This window comes from Dromiciops gliroides, chromosome 1 (assembly GCF_019393635.1).
Source record: "Dromiciops gliroides isolate mDroGli1 chromosome 1, mDroGli1.pri, whole genome shotgun sequence".
NCBI lineage: Eukaryota > Metazoa > Chordata > Mammalia > Microbiotheria > Microbiotheriidae > Dromiciops > Dromiciops gliroides.
In genome coordinates this window covers 759,486,837-759,505,519 of record NC_057861.1, presented here as the reverse complement: position 1 = coordinate 759,505,519, position 18,683 = coordinate 759,486,837, and the positions used below count along the sequence as shown (strand labels likewise).

The 18,683-nt window shown below is 50.9% G+C and overlaps 1 protein-coding gene across 1 annotated transcript in view; it reads right to left on the bottom strand.

Annotated features, from left to right (window-relative positions):
- Positions 1–377: 377 nt before the first annotated feature.
- The window catches only part of AOAH (acyloxyacyl hydrolase), a 113,242-nt gene continuing 94,936 nt past the window's right edge, over positions 378–18,683 (bottom strand). The window contains exons 17-22 of the mRNA XM_043964531.1: positions 17,365–17,537; positions 13,721–13,779; positions 13,569–13,628; positions 12,912–13,008; positions 8,805–8,881; positions 378–2,074 (exon numbers count right to left, since the gene is read on the bottom strand). Coding sequence (XP_043820466.1) covers positions 1,946–2,074; positions 8,805–8,881; positions 12,912–13,008; positions 13,569–13,628; positions 13,721–13,779; positions 17,365–17,537 — 595 coding nt within the window. The 3' untranslated portion in view covers positions 378–1,945. The remainder of the gene's footprint in view (positions 2,075–8,804; positions 8,882–12,911; positions 13,009–13,568; positions 13,629–13,720; positions 13,780–17,364; positions 17,538–18,683) is intronic.

Below are 18,683 nucleotides of genomic sequence, written 5' to 3'. Positions count from 1 at the left end.
AAAGAAAGAAAGTGAAAAACAGCTTGCTCCAGTCTGTGTTCAATCAGTACCAATTCTTTCTTTGGAGGTTCATAGTGTGCTTCATCATTAGTTCTTTGGGATTGTCTTGGATTATTGGACTGATGAAAATTGCTGTGCACAATGTTCTCCTGGTTCTGCTCCCTTCACTCTACATCAGTTCATCTAAGTCTTCCCAGGCCTTTCTGAAGTCCTCCTGCTGGTCATTGCTTAGAGCACAATACATTCCCTCACCATCATATAGCACAGCTTAGCCACAGTTTAGCCATTCCCCAATGGATGGGCATTCCTTTGATGAGCTTGCATTCTATTTCTTTTCTTTTTTTGGTGGGGCAAAGAGGGTTAAGTGACTTGCCCAGGGTCACACAGCTAGTAAGTGTCAAGTGTTTGAGGCCAGATTCGAACTCAGGTCCTCCTGAATCCAGGGCCGGTGCTTTATCCACCGCGCCACCTAGCTGCCCCATGAGCTTGTATTCTAATGGAGGAACGTATGACATGAACATAGATGAGAAATCCAAAGTTTATGATGTGATTTCAAGAGGAAGACAATCCTAAAATTGTTTTAGAATTAATGTAGTTAATTAATGCAATTAGGACTAATGTAAAACGGGCAGATCAGGAAAGGCCACTGTGGGAGGCTTGGTGTTCTGCCAGGCTGGGGGAAGAGGACATGCTTTCCAGATCTGGGGCACACACCTGGGCAAAGGTAATGTGAGGAGGGAGAGAACACTGAGGGGGGTGGGGTGGGCAGGGAAGATTAGGAAAGACTCCATGGAGCATCTTCTCCCCAGGCTGATGAAGGATGACAGATTCCAACAAGGCGGAAATGAGAGGGCAACCCAGTCCAGGCAGAGGGGACAGTCAGTGAAGGCAGGAAGGCAGAGGCAGAATGTCAGGTTCAAGGAATAGCAGATAGGCCAGTTTGGCTGGAACTCAATGCATAGAGCAAAGTCATGAGCACAGTTTGGGAAAGGAAGGCCCTGGCTTCAAGCGCCAGACACAAGGGTGGGTATGGGATCCTCCGGGCAGCAGAGTCACTGAAGGTTTCTGAACAGAGAGATGCCATGGCCAGCCCTTGTGCCTTGGGAAGATCATCTTGGCAGCCGAGTGGGGGCTGGGCTGGAGAGGGGAGGGACTTGAGGCAGGGAGACCAATGAACAAAGAGGCTACTGCAATGTGCCAAGTGGAAGAGGAGATCGGGGTTTGGATGGAAGAGCCACTCTGGAGGCTGGATCATCAGGACTTGGCAGCTGATTGGACACGGTGGGTGAGGTAGAGAAAAGAGCTGGGGATGACTCTGAAGCTATGAAACTGGCCAACCGGAAGAACCCCATCTCTAGAGCTGGGAGGAACCCTAGATATCATCGAGTCAGTCCTCTCATTTTACAGATGAGGAAATGGAGGCCCATAGAAAGGAAGGAACATGGTCAAGGTCACCTGGAAGATATCGGGCATGGGATTTGAACCCAGGACTCCCTGATTCCAAGCCCAGTGCCCTGGCCGTGCTTCCTCTCTGGGAATTTTGTGGGAGTGCCGCTTTTAGGAGGGAAGATGAGCGTGGGCTTAGGCAATAGCATCATTATTTGCTAGCTGGAGAACAGAGTCGTCAGATTCTCCCATTCTAGCCATCGAGATGTTTCTGGGACAACCAAGGGGAAAGACTGCCCAGGCATCTGGTGATGCCGAGCCAGAGGTCAGGAGGAAGCCAGGCTGCATGTGCCAGTCTGGGAGTCACTAGCTGCACAAGAGCAGATGCAATCCCCAAGGAAATGGAGCCTAGAAGTGCAATGGAGATGCTGCTGTGAGTCTTGGGACATGCCCTTCCTGGGTACATTGGGGTGTATTCATTCTGATCGGGGGTAGGGCCAAGGGACATTTTGCTCCAGCTTCCGGAGGTCAAAGGCAGTGTTGCCTGAGAGCCAGACACTCAGTGACCTCCTTGATCTCCAAACAGATGCTCAATCTGATCGTTGAATGGATTCTCCTTTCCAAGGACATGGGGCCATTTCTGGAGGACTTTCTCCCAGAACAACTTTGCTGTTAGCTGGGAAGCTACCTGTGAGAGAGAATCAAACTCTTAACCTGGCTTTGGGCTGTGTGTCTCCTGGGCAGCATATCTTGGTTCGGGAGTCATCAGACGCCCTCCCTCAGGGGCCATCAGTCCAATGACCCACTAAAACCAGTGGTAGTCAGCCAGGCTTTGCTTGAAGACACACCTCCCCTCCCAGGGAGAGGGAATTCCCAAGGCTGCCCCCTCTGCTCTGGGAGAGCCCCCTCCTACTGAGCCCATGTTTGCCTCTGAGTTCTGCCCTCTGGGGACAAGCACAACAAATCCTCCTTCCTCTCCCACATCCAGCCCTTTCTGATGCCTGAGTACGGCTACTTACCATGCTGAGCCTTCTCTTCTCCATTCTGAATGCTCCTTACTAGATTTGTTTTAAAAGAATGATCTTTTAGCACAGTCCCCAAAGCAAGTTCTGGCGCCCTTCAACATGCAGGGTAGATGTGTGTGTTTGGCCATCGCTAATTAAGTTTTTTGAACTGTATGGCTCTGTGAACCAGGTAGCCCAACATGTCAAAAACTGAACTCACCACCTTTCCCCTCAAACGGCCCCTTTTCCTAATTCTCTATTATCATCAAGGTTACCATCCTTCTCCTGGTCATGAAAACTCACCACCTAGGGGCCAACTTTTACCGGCTCTCTCCCCATTCCTTCAATATATATAATCATTTTCCAAGGGTTGTCCTTTCTACCTACATCACATCTTTAGTACATGTTCCCTTCTCTCGTTTGACACAGTCACCCCACCCAGTGCTGGCCTTTATCACCTTGAGCTTAGGCTACTGAGATAGCTGCTGCTGCAGTTGCCTGCCTCAGATCTCACCCCATTCCAGTTCATCTTCTATTGACCTTCCTAAGGTATGGGTCTGAACATGTCCCTACTTCCCCTAGGACCTAAAAAATGGTCCTGTTTGGCTTTTAAAGCCCTTCATAGAGGGTAGTTAGGTGGTACAGTAGATAAAGCACCAAACCTGGATTCGGGAAGACTTGAGTTCAAATCCTGCCTTAGACACTTGACACGTACTAGCTGTGTGACCCTGGGCAAGTCACTTAACTCTCATTGCCCCACCAAAAAAAAAAAAAAAGCCCTTCATGGCCTGGCTCCTTTCTCCCCTTCTAGTCTTCTTACATGTTCTGTCTGTCCATGTGACACTGGCCTCTTTTCTGCTCCTCCAACAAGATGCACCATCTCCTGACTCCAGGCATTTTCACTGGCCAGCCTCCATTCCTGGAATTCTCTCCCTCCTCATCTCCACCACCTGGTTTCCCTGACTTCCTTTAGGTTCCACTTGCAATCCCACCTTGTGCAAGAAGCCCTTCTCCATTCTCCTTAATTCTAGGGTCTCCCTCTGCTGACTCTCTCCAGCTTAGCCTGTCCATTGTTTGTCCATAGCAGTTTTATATTGTTGCCCCTGTTAGACTGGGATGTCATTGAGAGAGGGACTGTTGTTGTTTTAACTTGTCTTGGTATCCTCAGCACTTGGCCCAGGGCCTGGTACACAGTAAGTGTTTAATAAATGCTTGCTGACCTGGCAGTGCTGGCATCCTTGTCTCATGCCTCCTGTCCCTCTAGTCCATCTTCCTAACAGCTGTCAAAGTCATTTTCTCTAAGAAGAAATATGGCCACATCAGCCCCTGCTCTGTGAGCCCTGGGACTAGAATCAAACATAAATTCCCTAATGCAGCCTGGAAGCTCTTCACTCCCTGGTCCCAACCCATTTTTTCAGCTTCACTGGACATTCCTGGACTCTGTGAATCCAGCCAAACTGACCTTCTCTCTGGCCCTCACACAGGGCATACCATTTCCCATCACCACACCTTTGCATGGCCTGGCGCACACTCCCTCCTCACCTTTGCCTCAGGGGATCCCTAGTTTTCTTCAAGGCTCAGTTTAAGTTCTTCCTTCTATATGAAGCCTTCCTTGATTCCCCTAAGCTGCTAGTACCTCTCTGCCCTTCTTCAGTTGTACATTCCGTTAGAATAGAAACTTCCTGAGGGGAGGGGCTTTTCCTCTTTTGTCTTCGGATCCTCAGCACTTAACATAGTGGCAGAAGCATAGGTCTTAATAAATGCTCGTTCACTGATTGTATCTATTTTCTATCTATGTATCTGTCTGTCTCTCCATCTCTATCCTTCTGTTTGTATGCCTATATCTAGCTAGCTGTATGTCTGTTTATTTATCTCTATATATCTGTCTGTGGGTCCATTCATCCATCCATCCACCCACTCATCCACCCATCCATCCATCCATCCATCCATCCATCCATCCATCCATCCATCCATCCACCCACTCATCCACCCATCCATCCATCCATCCACCCACTCATCCACCCATCCATCCATCCATCCATCCACCCACTCATCCACCCATCCATCCATCCATCCATCCATCCATCCATCCATCCATCCATCCATCCACCCACCCATCCATCCATCCATCCATCCATCCATCTCTCTCTCTCTCTCTCTCTGTTGCCTCCCCTGGCCAGAATGCCAGTCTCCCAAGGGAAGGGGGAATGTTTCACTTTCATCTTGGCACACCCCGCAGCTACCATACTGCTTGGCATGTAGTAAGTGCTAAATAAATGGTATTAATGCAACGTATAAAGCAGGATTTATACCCATGTTCTCCTCCAAGTCTAACATGATGAATAGTATGGTTAAGTCAGTGAGTGTGAAGAGCAATTAGTCTTTCAGAAACTCCATTCCTACAGGGCTTTTCCCAGAATGAAAGTAGAACCGTTTCTTGGTTGGGTTGTCTTCAGTTTGTCATTGATATGCCTTGGTCACTGGTTCCTTTTTAGAGGGAAGTCTTGGACACTCCTTACACTGACTTTGACCTTAGCCTCCATCTCCACTGCTAGGACTAGTCACTCCACTCCCAGGTTAAGTGTCTCACTTTCTTGGTCAAACGATCTCACATTCTCAGGATTAAATACAATTACTCAAGTCTGTATACCCATTGCCACCAAAGTTTTAGCTTCTTCTTCCAAGAAAACTTGGTTTTTGAAATGTTCATCTATCCCCAAACATACTCTCTGCATCCTGTTCTTTATCTAGCTCTAGTAGCTATTATGAGGTGAATGCTGAAATGTCTCTAATTCACAGATAAGAAGGCCATTAGACAGGTTCTCTTCAGGGATTAATATCTGAGAGAAACAGGTCTAATGCACACTGAAGCCAAGCATGGTTTTGCATGAAAATATAACTTGATATTAAAATAACTGTCAATCCTTGATAATGCCTGCAACTTCATCTAATAAAAAATTGGAATTTTCTAATAATCATAAACTGGGAGTGACCTTGGGTGAGTCACTTCACCTTGGGCTTCAGTTTTCTCATCTGTAAAGTGACAGTGTTGGACTAGATGACCTTGTAGGACCCTTCTAGCTCTAGCCCAGGGGCCTCTAAGGAATAAGCAGTTGAGAACCATGTGCTACATGGGGATGGGATGGTGATCTTTCTATGAACAAGGGCAAAAGGAGTGTGTTGTGTTGGCTTTCCAAATTGGAAAGAACCAAATTATTTGTAATAAAAGAACAGATTTTTGGGGCAGACATTGTAGGTAGCATTTCTCCTGTTTTACATAGGAGGAAATGAGGCTCAGAGAGAGGTGAAGTGACTTAAGGTCACACAATGTATGAGTCTGAGGCAGAACTCATACTCACACCAAGACCAGGGCTCTGTTTGTCTCACCGTGCTGCCTCATGGCTCAGAGAGGTGTGGCAGAAAGATGGTTCCTGGCTTGTAATGAAATGCACCTGCACAAAGCAATCAGCTTTCTGGAAACAAGACACTGGCCCCAGAGCCAGGGAACTGCCAAGCTCAGTGGGGGCAAATGAAATTGCTGAAAGTTATGTGGAAATTAACTGGTCTGCTTAAAAAAACCAAACATCAGCTAAGCTATTTTCCTAAAAATCGTATGAAACCAAGGTACATGGTGTAATTTCCCCATAGGATTCGGTAATTGAGGTGGGAGAGGTGAGGATAAGGAGGTGGAAACAGAAATGAATTAGCTTGGATTTGAGCAAGCTGCAAATAAGTTTCAGAGAGAAATTAGCTGGATGTTATCTTAACGTTTATATAAAAGATCAGTTGGTAGATTGTGGGGTGTGCATTATTAAGTTACACTATTAACTCTATAAAGAGTGGAAATAGCACAGGTGATTTCAATGGCCTTTTCTTGGTCCCCATCTGCATTGCCCACCTTGGACACATCTTGGCTGTGGGACTCTGGGCAAGTCACTTCCCTCAGTGCTCAGGTAGCTCTCCAAGGGTCTGAGGGGCAGAGAAGATGCTCACCCGCATCAGAAGAGGGCCTTCCCTTTTCCCAGGAAATTATGGACCCGATCCCAACCCTGGTCCTTGCTCTCTGTAGCTTCTCTGGAGTGCCCCTTTCCCCAGTACACTCTTCTCTGGGCTTACGTGAGACTGACCTCACCTGGTTTGTCTCCACTCTCTCTACTTCTTCAAAGTCTCCTTTGTTGGAAGTTCCCCCTATCTCTTTCCGTCTAAGTGTGCTTGACTTGATCAATCAATCGAGGCACAGGGATACAGACAGAAGTAGAACAGGCTTTGCTCTCAAAGAATTTATAGCTTAACTGGAGAAACTATCTATCTATCATGGATCCATCCATCCATCCATCCACCCACCCTCCCATTCACCCACCCTCACCCATCTATCCATCGATCTAATCTAGCTATCATAGCTATCTATGTTTATGTAAGATATCTCTCTATATCTCTCTTGTATATATCTAAGATATCTACGTATCTAAACCTGAGATCTCTCTCCCCCCTCTCCCTCCCTCCCCCCTCCTCCCCCTCCTTCCTTCCACTGTGCTATACTCTCTCCCCAAAGACTTCATCTACTTCCGTGGGTCCAACTTTAGCCCTCAACAGATGCCTGCAAAGGTGCAGCCCCAGCTCCAAGCTCTCTCTTGAGCACCTGTCTTGCAGTCCTGGTTGCCTGTGAGGCACCTCAGACTCCACACATCCCACTCCACCTACCCCAGATCATCATCTGCTCCCCCCTCCACCTGCTCATCTGGTCCAGGAGGGAAGTGCCAGCAATCTTCCAATCTCCCAGGTTCACCCCCTCACAGTCCTGTTGGACCCATTCTTCTCTTGCCTTTGTGCATTCACTCCTAACACCCCCCCCCACCACCACCATGTCTTCCTTGGTTGCTTCAGCCTATGAAAATCCTTAACTTCCTTCAAGGCTCAGCTCAGTGCCACCTCCTCCCTGAAGCCTTCCCTCATCTTTCCCCCTGCCCCAAACAGCCAGTTGTTAGCAGGGTCTGGCTCCTTGGATCGACTTGTATTCATTTATCTGTGACACTGTCCTCTTCATTCAAGTGTTAGGCTGCCTGAGAGCAGAGGCAATTTCACTATGGTCTTTGCATTCCCAGCATAAACACATAGTCAGTGCTTATTGAATGAACTTAATAGGCATGAGTTTCCCCCCTCGTTTTCTATATAATGAATTGTATAATAAAAAAGCACCCCCAGCCAATGGGCCCAAGTGGCAGTTGGGAGGAAGTCCCTGGAGCGCTCCTTCCAGCCCTTGTGTTTATAGACACTCACAGGCTGTTGTTGTGTTTTTAAAAACATAGTTGCAGTTGGTGTGGATACAAAACTTCACTTGCTTTGGTCTCTGCTTCATTTATTCGTTCCTCCCCTGGAAGCCCACATGGTTAGTCCTTAGTGCCTGGAAATGATTCTGGGAGATTTAGGGTAGCCTCTCCTAGAACACGCACACCAGGGGTCCACCCCTCTTGGATGAGTAGTTATGTGGTGCCGTGGATAGTGGGCTGGATCCACATGCAAGAAGACCTAGGTTCAAATCCAGCCTCAGACACTCACTAGCTGCGTGACCCTGGGTAAATAATTTAACCACTATCTGTGTCAGTTTCCTCACCTGCAAATTTGGGGTGATAATAGCACCTACTTTGCATTGTTGTCATAAGGATAAAATGAGATAACATTTTTTGGGGGGGCAGTGAGGGTTAAGTGACTTGCCCTGGGTCACACAGCTAGTGTCAAGTGTCTGAGGCTAGATTTGAACTCAGGTCCTCCTGAATCCAAGGCCAGTGCTGAGATAACATTTGTAAAGGGCTTCACTAACCTTAAAGTGCTATTATGATGAAATCTGAGATCCGCTGAAATACGATTCAAACAAAGGCTTTCTAAGGACATCTAAGGATTGGGATAGTTGTGGGAGAAAAGTTGGGGGCAGGAGAGGAAAAGGGAGGAAGAAGGAGCCAGACTTGGGCTGAGGCATCGCGCATCATAAGGAAGTCTGATGGGCATAATAGGAGGAACATGGAGAGACTGAGTCAAGTAATAGGGAAGAGTCGAAGGAACCCAGCAACCTATGTGCCTCAGTTTCCTCTTAGGACTTCCTCTTAGCAAGCTGATGTTGGCTGTTTTCAGAGAGGTCACGTGCCTCTTGCTGGTCTCATTGGCAGTGTGGAAGGTGAGGGACGAGTAGCCCTTGTCAGATGGGAAGTCTGGGAGGTGAGAAGGGTCTGGAGGAAGCCAAAGGTTTGCTGTAGCAGCCCGAGAGAGGAAGAGCAAAACCCCGGGCCACACGGGAGCTCAGCAGCATCTGGCCGAGCCCCGCCCTGGGCATCCCTCTGGCTGGAGCCACTGCCACCGGCTCCTTGGAGTGCCCTTCCTGGCCTCCCTGCAGGCTGCCCCACGGGCATGCACCGCTCTTACCTCATTGGGATGGAAGCCGTCGGCGGGCTCGATCAGCTGCCAGGTCTGTCCCCCTCTCTTCTGCCACTCCTCAGCTACTGTAGAGTACACAACAGAGGGGAATAGCAGTCACAACCAGAGCAAGCACCTGGCAGCCTCATCATCCTCGAAACTGGAAGGCGGGTTCGCTGGTATTATTGTTGCCATTCCCCAGAAGAGGAAACTGAGGCCCAGTGAGGTTAAAGGCCATACAGAAGGGACGCAGCAGGGAGATTCGAACCCATCTCCTTGGAGTCCCTGCTTTTGGACTCCAAGTCTGGGACGGGGAGAGGTGGCTCTCAGAACAAGCCTGCACGCTTACATAGTCGCCCATGTACACGTGTGCGCCCCAGGGCGCTCCTTTCCTGACTTCTGCCGGCAGCACCAGAAGGCCTCTTGCTTTGGAGGCCGGCTCCCCACCCAGCCAGGCCTTCAGTCTAGGTCTGCAGCAGAAAGAGCGCCGGCTGTTGGCTTCGCGGGCAGCTTGGGTGACCCAAGCGCTGCCCAACATGAGCGGGTCTGCAACAAGACTCCAAGGGCAGGGAAGCCCGGGCCAGCCGCCCTCTGATGTCACGGGCCAAAGGCTCTGTAAATGCTGCCCCAGAGGCTGGAGAACAATCAGATCCCATTTCAGATGGGGAAGGGAGTGAGGTGCCTGCATCCAGGTAGTTTACAAGCTTTCCCAGCCCTTCTCAGTCAGCCAAGGCAGAGGCAGGGTCAAAAGTGAGGGAGTCAGGCTCCCACGCCAGGCTGAGCCGATGGACCAACGAATGAATGAATGAACGAAGGCGCGAACGAATGAAGCAATCACTAAGTGCTTCCTACGTGCAAAGCTCTGGGCCATGGCGGAGACACAAGTACAAGTCAGGCCCCGCTCGCGAGGCGCTCTCGTTGGAAGGAGCAGGTGCCCCACGGAGGAGGTTTCTGCCACAGGCGCGATGGGAAGATCCCGTGGTCCTCCGGAGGCTGCGGCAGGGCAGACAGGTGGCCAGGCCCCTTCTCAGCGGCCATTTCCCTGAGTAAAGCCCGATGCATTTCTGACGTCGGCACGCCTGCTGGTGCCAGAGATTCTCCGGCTGGCGAGCCGCGCGTGTCCGCTTCCACGCCCCGAAGCCTCATTCCCTGCATGGGGCCCGCAGGGCTGGGCTTCTGTTCCCAGGCTCTTGGGCCACCTCCCCAGGGATGGGAGAGGGGGCGGTGGCCAAGGTGGCAATGGTCCGTATCCTCCCCTAATGTGCCACAGAGACTTCACCCAGTGCCGCCCCCCCCCCCTCCCCAATGAGGAAGAGAGCAGCAGGGGCAGCACTGGGAACTGGGGCCGGAGAAGGGATGCCGTGGGCATCTAGCATCGTGAGCTCGGGAAGCAGCAGGTTGTGGCTCATGCACGCGCCCTATCTCGGTTAGTGGATTCTACGGAGGCTCAATCCGTGAAAGCCTTAGCGAAAGGCAGGCTCCCTCCACGTGACTCGCAGAGGTTAGACAAGGGTGGGAGGGACCCAGCTGGCCCAGTCGCCCTCGCTTTTGCAGAGCTTTGGAGCTGGCGCCCTGCCTCCCTCCCTTCCTTCCTTCTTTCCTCCCTCCCTTCTTTCCTCCCTCCCTTCCTTCCTTCCTTCCTTCCTTCCTTCCTTCCTTCCTTCCTTCCTTCCTTCCTTCCTTCCTTCCTTCCTTCCTTCCTTCCTTCCTTCCTTCCTTCCTTCCTTCCCCCCTTTCCCCCTCTCATGCCTACATATAAATCAGTTTTCCAGACACTTGGGAATGCCAGAGGAATCAAGGAACCTCACCTCATGTTTTATAGAAAAATTGAGGCCAGTCTCCATGAGCTCCCCCTTCTTGCTTCCTATCTCTCGGGCACCTTCTGCCCCTCCCTCCTCCTTCACCCCAGTCCGACATGATGAGGTGGCCTAACCCTTACCCTCCCCCTCCCATCCATCCCACCTCCTCCAACAGATTTTCTCATTTGTCGTCCCCCTCTTTCAATGATTTCAAATTCTCCTTTCCTATTGCCTATAAACAAGGCAATGTCTGTCCATCCTCAAAAACCCCTCACTTGATCCTTCCATCCCCACTCTAGACTTACTTCTCTGTCCTTCGTAGCTAAATTCCTGGAAAAGGTCACCTACGATAGGGGTCTACACTTTTTATCCTCTCCTATTTTTTTCTTTTTCTAATTTTGCAGGTCATTGAGGGTTAAGTGACTTGCCCAGGGTCACACAGCTAGCAAGTGCCAAGTGTCTGAGGCTGGATTTGAACTCAGGTCCTCCTGAATCCAGGGCAGTGCTTTATCTACCTAGCTGCCCCGATCCTCTCCTTTTTTTAAAAAAATATTTTCCCAGGGGCAGCTAGGTGGCGCAGTGGATAGAGCGCTGGCCCTGGAGTCAGGAGGACCTGAGTTCAAATCCAGCCTCAGACACTTAACACTTACTAGCTGTGTGACCCTGGGCAAGTCACTTAATCCCAATTGCCTATATATATATATATTCCCCCCTAATTAGATGTAAAACAATTTTTAAACATTTAAAAAAAGTTTTGAGTTCCAAATTCTCTCTCTCCTTCCCCCTACCCTGAGACGGTAGGCAATATGATGTAGGTTCTACATGTGCAATCATGTAAACACATTTCCCTCTTAGTCACTTTGCTCTCACTCTCTCCTTAACCCCTTACACAAGCTCTGAGCTCATCATTCTACCCAAAGTCTCCGGTGATTTCTTAGTTACCAAATCCAGTGGCTGTTGCCCAGTCCTCATGCTCTTTGACCTCTCTGCAGCCTTGAATGCTCCTGGTCACTCTCTCCCCTTTGATACTCTCCTCCCTCTGGTTTTTTGAGACTCCCCCCCCCCAACCCCGGTTCTCCTCCTTCCTCTCTGCCGGCTCCTCCTCTGCTCCTTGGCTGAATACTCCTGCAGATCACCCCCTCTGACAGTGGGGTCCCTCAGGGCTCTGGCCTGGGCTCTCTTCTCTCTCCCCTCTGTTCTACTTCACTTGGTAGCTCCCAGGGGTTTAATCTCTTTGCTGAGGATTCTCAAATCTGCTTCATCTATTCTAATCTCTCTGCTGGCCTCCAATCTTGCATCTCTAACCGCCTTTCAGACATCTTGAACTGCGTGTGCAGAAGACATCTTACACTAAGTCTAAAATAGACTCATCATCTTTCTCCCCACACCCCATTCCCTGTTACTGCAGAGGACGCCCCCATTCTTTTAGTTCCTCAAGCTCACAACCTAGGAATCACACTATCCACCCCTGCCATAGCCAATAAAATGCCAAAGCCTGCCAATCTCTCCTCTGCAGGCTCTCTCCAGTACGCCCCCTTCTCTCTTCTGACGCTGCCCCAACCCTGGTGTACCCCTTCCCTCCTGGATCACTGCAATGGCTACTGGGGGCGTGCCTGCCTCGAATCTCTCCACTGCACTTCATCCTCCATCACCAAAGTGATTTTTCTAAAGCATGTCACTCCCCTACTCTGCAAAGTGCAGTGGCTCCCTATTGCCTCCAGGAGAAAATGCAAATTCTCTGGCTGACATTCTTACTTGACTGGTCCATGAACAAGACCCTTCATCTCTCGGCTCTGGGCATTCTCTCTGGCCGTCCCCTAGGCCTGGCCCGCTCTTCCTCCTCCACACTGACCACTGATCTCCCTGGCTGCCTTTCAGTCCCACCTAAGACCCCGGCCCTTTCACGAAGTCTTTTCCTGCCCCTCTGAATCCCAGGGCCTTCCCTGTTCCTTGGCTCCTCTCCATCTTGTCGATAGCTTTGCTCCACACATTTCCCTTTGCTTGTCATCTCCCCCTTAGACTGTCAGCTCCCCGAGGGCAGAGACTGCCTTCTGACTCTTTTTGTAGGTGAAAAAATCAAGGCCTCTGGAGGGGCGATGACTAGTCCAAGCTCACACTGGCAGTAAGAGGTACAGTCAGAATTAGAACTTGGGTCCCCAGAGTCTAAATGTAGCCATTTTCCCCCTGAGCCTCGCAGAAGAGTTGGGGTCACCATATTTTAAAAACTTGCTCTCCCAGCAGGCTGGGAGAGCCTGAGGCTCAGGCCGCGCTGGCTACTGGATGCTTCTTCCACCCCCAAATGGAAGGGCATACTCACTTTCTCTGAAAGGGTAATCCAGGTAGAGGAGACTCAGGTTGGCAAATTTCTCACTGGCTGCAATTTTTTCCAGAACGTTGGAAAGTTGCCCGGCTCTCTGCATATAGGGAAGTGGGCGGGAACGGGAACAGTCAGGGTCTAGTGCAGGATTTCAAAACTTCGCCCTCCTGGCCCCTCCCAGACTCCCACCCCTATCCTAGCCAGAGATCAGGTCTAACAGAAGTCAGGCTGAGCTTAATTTCCTCCCTTCTTCCTTTTCTTATTTCTTCCCTCCCTTCTTCCCTCTTTCCCTCCCTCCTTTTTTTCTTCCCTCTCTCCTTCCTTCTCTCCCTCCTCTTCTCTCCTTTTCGTCCTCCCTCCCTTCTTTTCTCCCTTTTCTCCTTCCCTCCTCTCTCCACCTTTCCCTCCTTTCTTTCTTCCCTCTCTTTCTCCCTTCTTTCCCCCCTCCCTTGCTTTCCCCCTTCCTTCCCTCCTCCATCTCTCCCTCCCTCCCTTCCCTCTTTCCCTCCCTCTCTTCCTCCCTTCCTTCCTCCTTCCCACCTCTCCCCTCTCTCCCTTCTTTCCTGACAGGTTTCCATACTAAACAGAAGCTTGGCTGTGGGGCTCACTTAGAGCAGACCCCCTCCTAGAGAACACAGAAGGGTCAGCGTGTCGTACTTGGGAAGTGAGAGTGCGGAGGGTCTCATTGGAGGACATCCAGCCTCGGCAGGGGTTCACCTGCAGATGAACAACATTGGGTACTTTGGTGAGAGGGGAAAAGGCCGTAGTGCGGAGTCCTTGTCTGGCACCAACCCCAGGGACCTGCTTACCTGGAGGCAGCTGAGGAAGGCGTAGAGCTGCTCATAAGTGACATCTTTATTCAGCTGGCCTAGAAGACAGAGGGATTGTCTGCATCAGAAGTGATCAGACACTTGTGACAGAGGGGGCAGAAAGCCACAGCCTTCAAAGGTTCCCAATGCACTGCTTTTTCACTGGGGTAAATGCTTGTCACCTGGGCACACGTCCTACTCCGACCTTCAGGCCTCAGGGCATCCCTGGTTCTGGGAGGCTCTGAAAGCAGGCCTAGTATTGAGTTGGAGTCCAAAGGAGTCTAGAGCTGACCGGAAGGGACCAGCGCAGCCTTGGGGCAGGCCAATGCTTCCTGGGCCTGGGCTTTAACTGGGGAAGAGACCTGGATGGGGGGGCTGCTAAGGGTGGAACCATCCCAACACATGCCAGGGTGGAAAAAAGGGTCCTGAAGGCTGGCACCCCATTCTGGGCATGGCCTGGGATCCAAATTATGGAGGGCCTTGAAATAACACTTTCAATCTTACCCTGTGGACACAGCCACCTGCTGATGGAAGCAACCCTTCTACCCACCCCTGACTCCTGGGGGCACATTGGGACTAACTGAGATGATTTGTTACAACTGTAGAGCTGACCCCCCCATCCTGCCCCTCCCTCACCCCCCCACACTCACACACACACTTGCTCTCGCTCTCACACAGACATACACTCACACACATATTCTCTCTTACACACTTGCTCTCACACAGACATACACTCTCACACACACACACACACACACACGCACGCACGCATGCACACACACACACACACACACACACACAGAGGACTCTCTCCCCATCCCTCCAGGTTTCCTGACTCCCACTCTTCGGCTGAGCTCCCATCCTGCCCCTTCCTCACCCCCCCCACTCACACACACTCACACACACACACACACACACACACACACACAGAGGACTCTCTCCCCATCCCTCCAGGTTCCCCAACTCCCACTCTTCGGCTGAGCTCCCATCCTGCCCCTCCCTCACCCCCCCCCCACACTCACACACACACACACACTTGCTCTCGCTCTCACACAGACATACACTCTCTCTCACACTCACACACACACACAGAGGACTCTCTCCCCATCCCTCCAGGTTTCCCGACTCCCACTCTTCGGCTGAGCTCCCATCCTGCCCCTCCCTCACCCCCCCCCACTCACACATACACACACACGCATGCACACACACATGCATGCACACACACACACAGAGGACTCTCTCCCCATCCCTCCAGGTTTCCCGACTCCCACTCTTCGGCTGAGCTCCCATCCTGCCCCTCCCTCACCCCCCCCCACTCACACACACACACTTGCTCTCGCTCTCACACAGACATACACTCTCTCTCTCTCTCTCTCTCTCTCTCTCACACACACACACACACACACACACACACACACACACACACACACACAGAGGACTCTCTCCCCATCCCTCCAGGTTTCCCGACTCCCACTCTTCGGCTGAGCTCCCATCCTGCCCTCCCCCTCTCCCCTCTAGGAAGATGACTAGTGCCTTGTGTGAGAACATGTCTCTTGCTCTGCCCAAATGGATGAAATCGAGGTCACATCTCAAAGCCGTTGGCGAGATTGATGGTGACAGTGCGCAGGCTTATTTTTCACTTTGCTCCCAGATGGGCTGGACTGAGAGATTGCTAGATTCCATTTCCCTGTCAAAGAGGTGGCTCTGCCCATGTGGGTGAGTGAGTGGGCGAGCCCCCGGCTGGCTCCACAGCCAAGCCGGAGTCCCAGGGACAGACGGGAGTCTCTCTTGGGATTCTGTCAAAGTGTCTGGATGCTTCAATTAGGCAGAAAACCAACAATTAAAACCAAGCTTCCCCCAGCTGCCCTTCTGCCAGGGAGCTCAGGTAATACTGAGCTACATCTCCTGCTTTTGGCTGCTTCCAAACTTTCAAGTTTCCCTTGCTCTGATTTCTAGTGCTCCACTGTCTTCTGCTCCAACCTGCAGCCCTGTGTGCATTCGATGGGCATTTAAGTGTCACTGTTAGGCCAAGCAATGTGGTAGGGCCAAGAGGGGAAAGAGAGAAAGGGCAACACGATCTCTCTTGGCAGCCTTGCCTAACCCCTGTGACTCCCTTCCCTTCCCCTTGGTCCTAGGGCTCTCTGGTAAAGACCTTGCCTGTGCTGAGCAGCTGCCCTATTCTTCATGCCTTCACTCGTTCATTTATTCATCTACTCACTTATTCATCCATTCACTTATTCATTCACTCATTCATTTACTCACCCACTCACTCACTCATTCGTTAACTCATCCATTCACTTATTCATTCACTCATTCATTTACTCACCCACTCACTCACTCATTCGTTAACTCATTCCTTCCTTCATTCCACAAGCCTCTTCTTTGGGCACATATGTTTCTGGGAGGAGAACACTATGGCTTCACATCCTCCCTCCTCCCTGAGGTTTCCTCTGACGACTCTAGCCTTCATAGGCTACAGGTACAGATATGTGCAACAACCAATATCCCACAGCCATTTGCCTGCGTGCTCCCAGCCTGGAGAAAGGGTTGAGAATGGAGGCTCTTGCTTCCAAACCGCAGGAAGCCACAGAGTATGTGATGGCTGTGTTTCCGTTGTGGCCAACTTTCTGCTCTGAGTGCTCAAGGCACAGGCTTGTCTCCTTCCTAGATTTCCATCAAAGGGCCTTGGGGCTCTCGTTCCACTGGCTCGGTTATCAAGGAGAACCAGGCGTCCTAAAAGTGGACGAGGGATTTCAAGGCAAAATCAAAGAAGACCAAAGACAGGTTGTTGGTATGTTCTTAGTCGCTCGGTATCTCCCTCATTAAACTGTGAGCTCTTTGAAGACAGGGACTGTCTCTTGCCTTTGTATCCCAAGAGTTTAACCCTGTCTCTGGCACACAGTAGATGCTTAACACATGTTTACTGACTAACTGACTAAGAGGTAGAGGGGAATCCTGACCCACATGGGGAAGGTGAAAGAAGGGGTGACCAAGGAGCCTGGGAAGGACCACCAAGCATTGGGAGTCAAACTCTTCCTGAAGGAAATACAGCTGAAGACTCCTTGGGGATGGGACAGTACTGATACAGTTCTTTGTTGACTTAATCCACAAGCATTAATGAAGCACCTACTATGTGCTAAGCACTGGGCTAACCTCTGGGATACAATGCTTCATAATAGCACTAGAAAGAACTGTTGTCTTCTGGGGGCTGGTACCTAGAACTTCAAAGAGTCCATCAAACTGGATGAGTATTGGGAGCAAGAGTCCAGTGACTGCCCACGTGACTGCTGGCTGCACCCCCTTATAGCCAACCAGGATCCAGAAATCCAGCCCTGTTCTCACAAAGCATGCTCTAGACCAGCTCTTTGATTCCCAGCCTCTGGCTTCCAAAGCCATGGCTCAGTGGTTAGCTTGAAGACAACCCCAGCAGTTCCTTTAGGCTCTTCAGTCTCTTGACCAAGACTTCAGAATTCCAAGAGCACTGCTCCCTGTTGGTAGCACCATTTGTGCCCATGTTAGTCAGCCAGGTCAGCATTCCATCCATGACACCCCAGGTAATGCTGTTGGTTTTAACCATGTACCTAGAATCTAGGAGCCCTTGGGAATTCAGAGCTAAGAGACCCAGAATCGATCCTGATTTTTACCCAGTGGATGGTATCGGTCATGCAAATGGTCCCAGAGGATGCGTCCATCTGCCAGGCCATAGAGGACCACATGGCTGCCCGGAGGGAGGTGAGAATTCAGAAACATCAATGTTTCCATGACATGAGCCCGCATGTTCTCTGGCGTGGTCATGTGTGACACTGAGTCAACATACCTGTTGGTGAAAGAAGCAGAGGAAAGCCCTGAGCAGCAGGCCCAAGGCAGAAGTGGCCACCTCCCCACCCCACACACACCCCTGGGGAAACTGTGCTCTCCCAGCATTCCCGAGCCCTCGATCTCTCACAAACCACAGGGACCAAAAACTAGAAAGGAAATTCATGACTCCAGGCATCAAGATGGGACCGTTCCCTTTCCTCTATGAAGTCAATGTCCAATCAGCTTCACTGAATTAGAAGGGCCAGCTATATTATCCTCTGAGTGGGGGCTGGAGCCTCCCTGCTCAGGAAGCACTCTGGGCTTTTCCCACTTCCCACCTGCAGGGTGTGGCCTTCAAGCATTTCTTGCAGACTTCTTGCTGGAGTTTTATCTCTGGCTTAGTTATGGAAGTGGAGCTCCCAGAATCTTGGCAAGGACGTGTGGGGGTCACGGCCTCACAGGATCTCTCCTTGGAAGTCCCTGGGCCCTCCTTCCTGCCTTTGGGCTCAGATCACTGCCAAGCTGCTAAAATGATTTGGTTCTTCCATGGAGGATGAAGGGCCCAGAGCTGGAGCCAGAAGGACCCCGTAAGAGGCCAATGAATCCAACCTCCTCCTTTTACAGAAGAGGACGCGGAGAGTGGGAAAACCCAGGTGATGTGTCCAGGGTCATCTTTGCATAGAGTGAGGGCTTGATAAGGCTTCATTCATTCACTCACTCACCCAAGTGTCTAAAGAGCAATTTGAACCTGGCTCTTCCTGAGCCCTGTTCCATGACGATCCCTAGGCATGCCCTTCCAGATACCACAGGAAAGGGCCCCTCACCACAGGCACCTATTTTCTGACAAAGACCATCCCAGGCACATCAACGCCCCTTTGACTTGTGGGTCATCTGACTGTTGACCACACAGTGTCTCCCAAAGAAAGGCGCAGGGCGGCAGGCAGCATTCCGAGAAACTCAGAAAGAAAAACCAACCCCAACTGTTCTTGGTGCCTTCCTTGCTAAACGCCATCTGGTCTCCATCTGACCGGCAATGAGAAGAAGGGCTGGCCAGTGGAGATCCCAAACCTACCCTGTGTTTTCTGAGGCTGGGATTCTTCTCAGGCTCATCTGTACCATCTTCTGCGTCCCATGTCTGTCTAGCCACCCCAGGGTCCTATCCCTA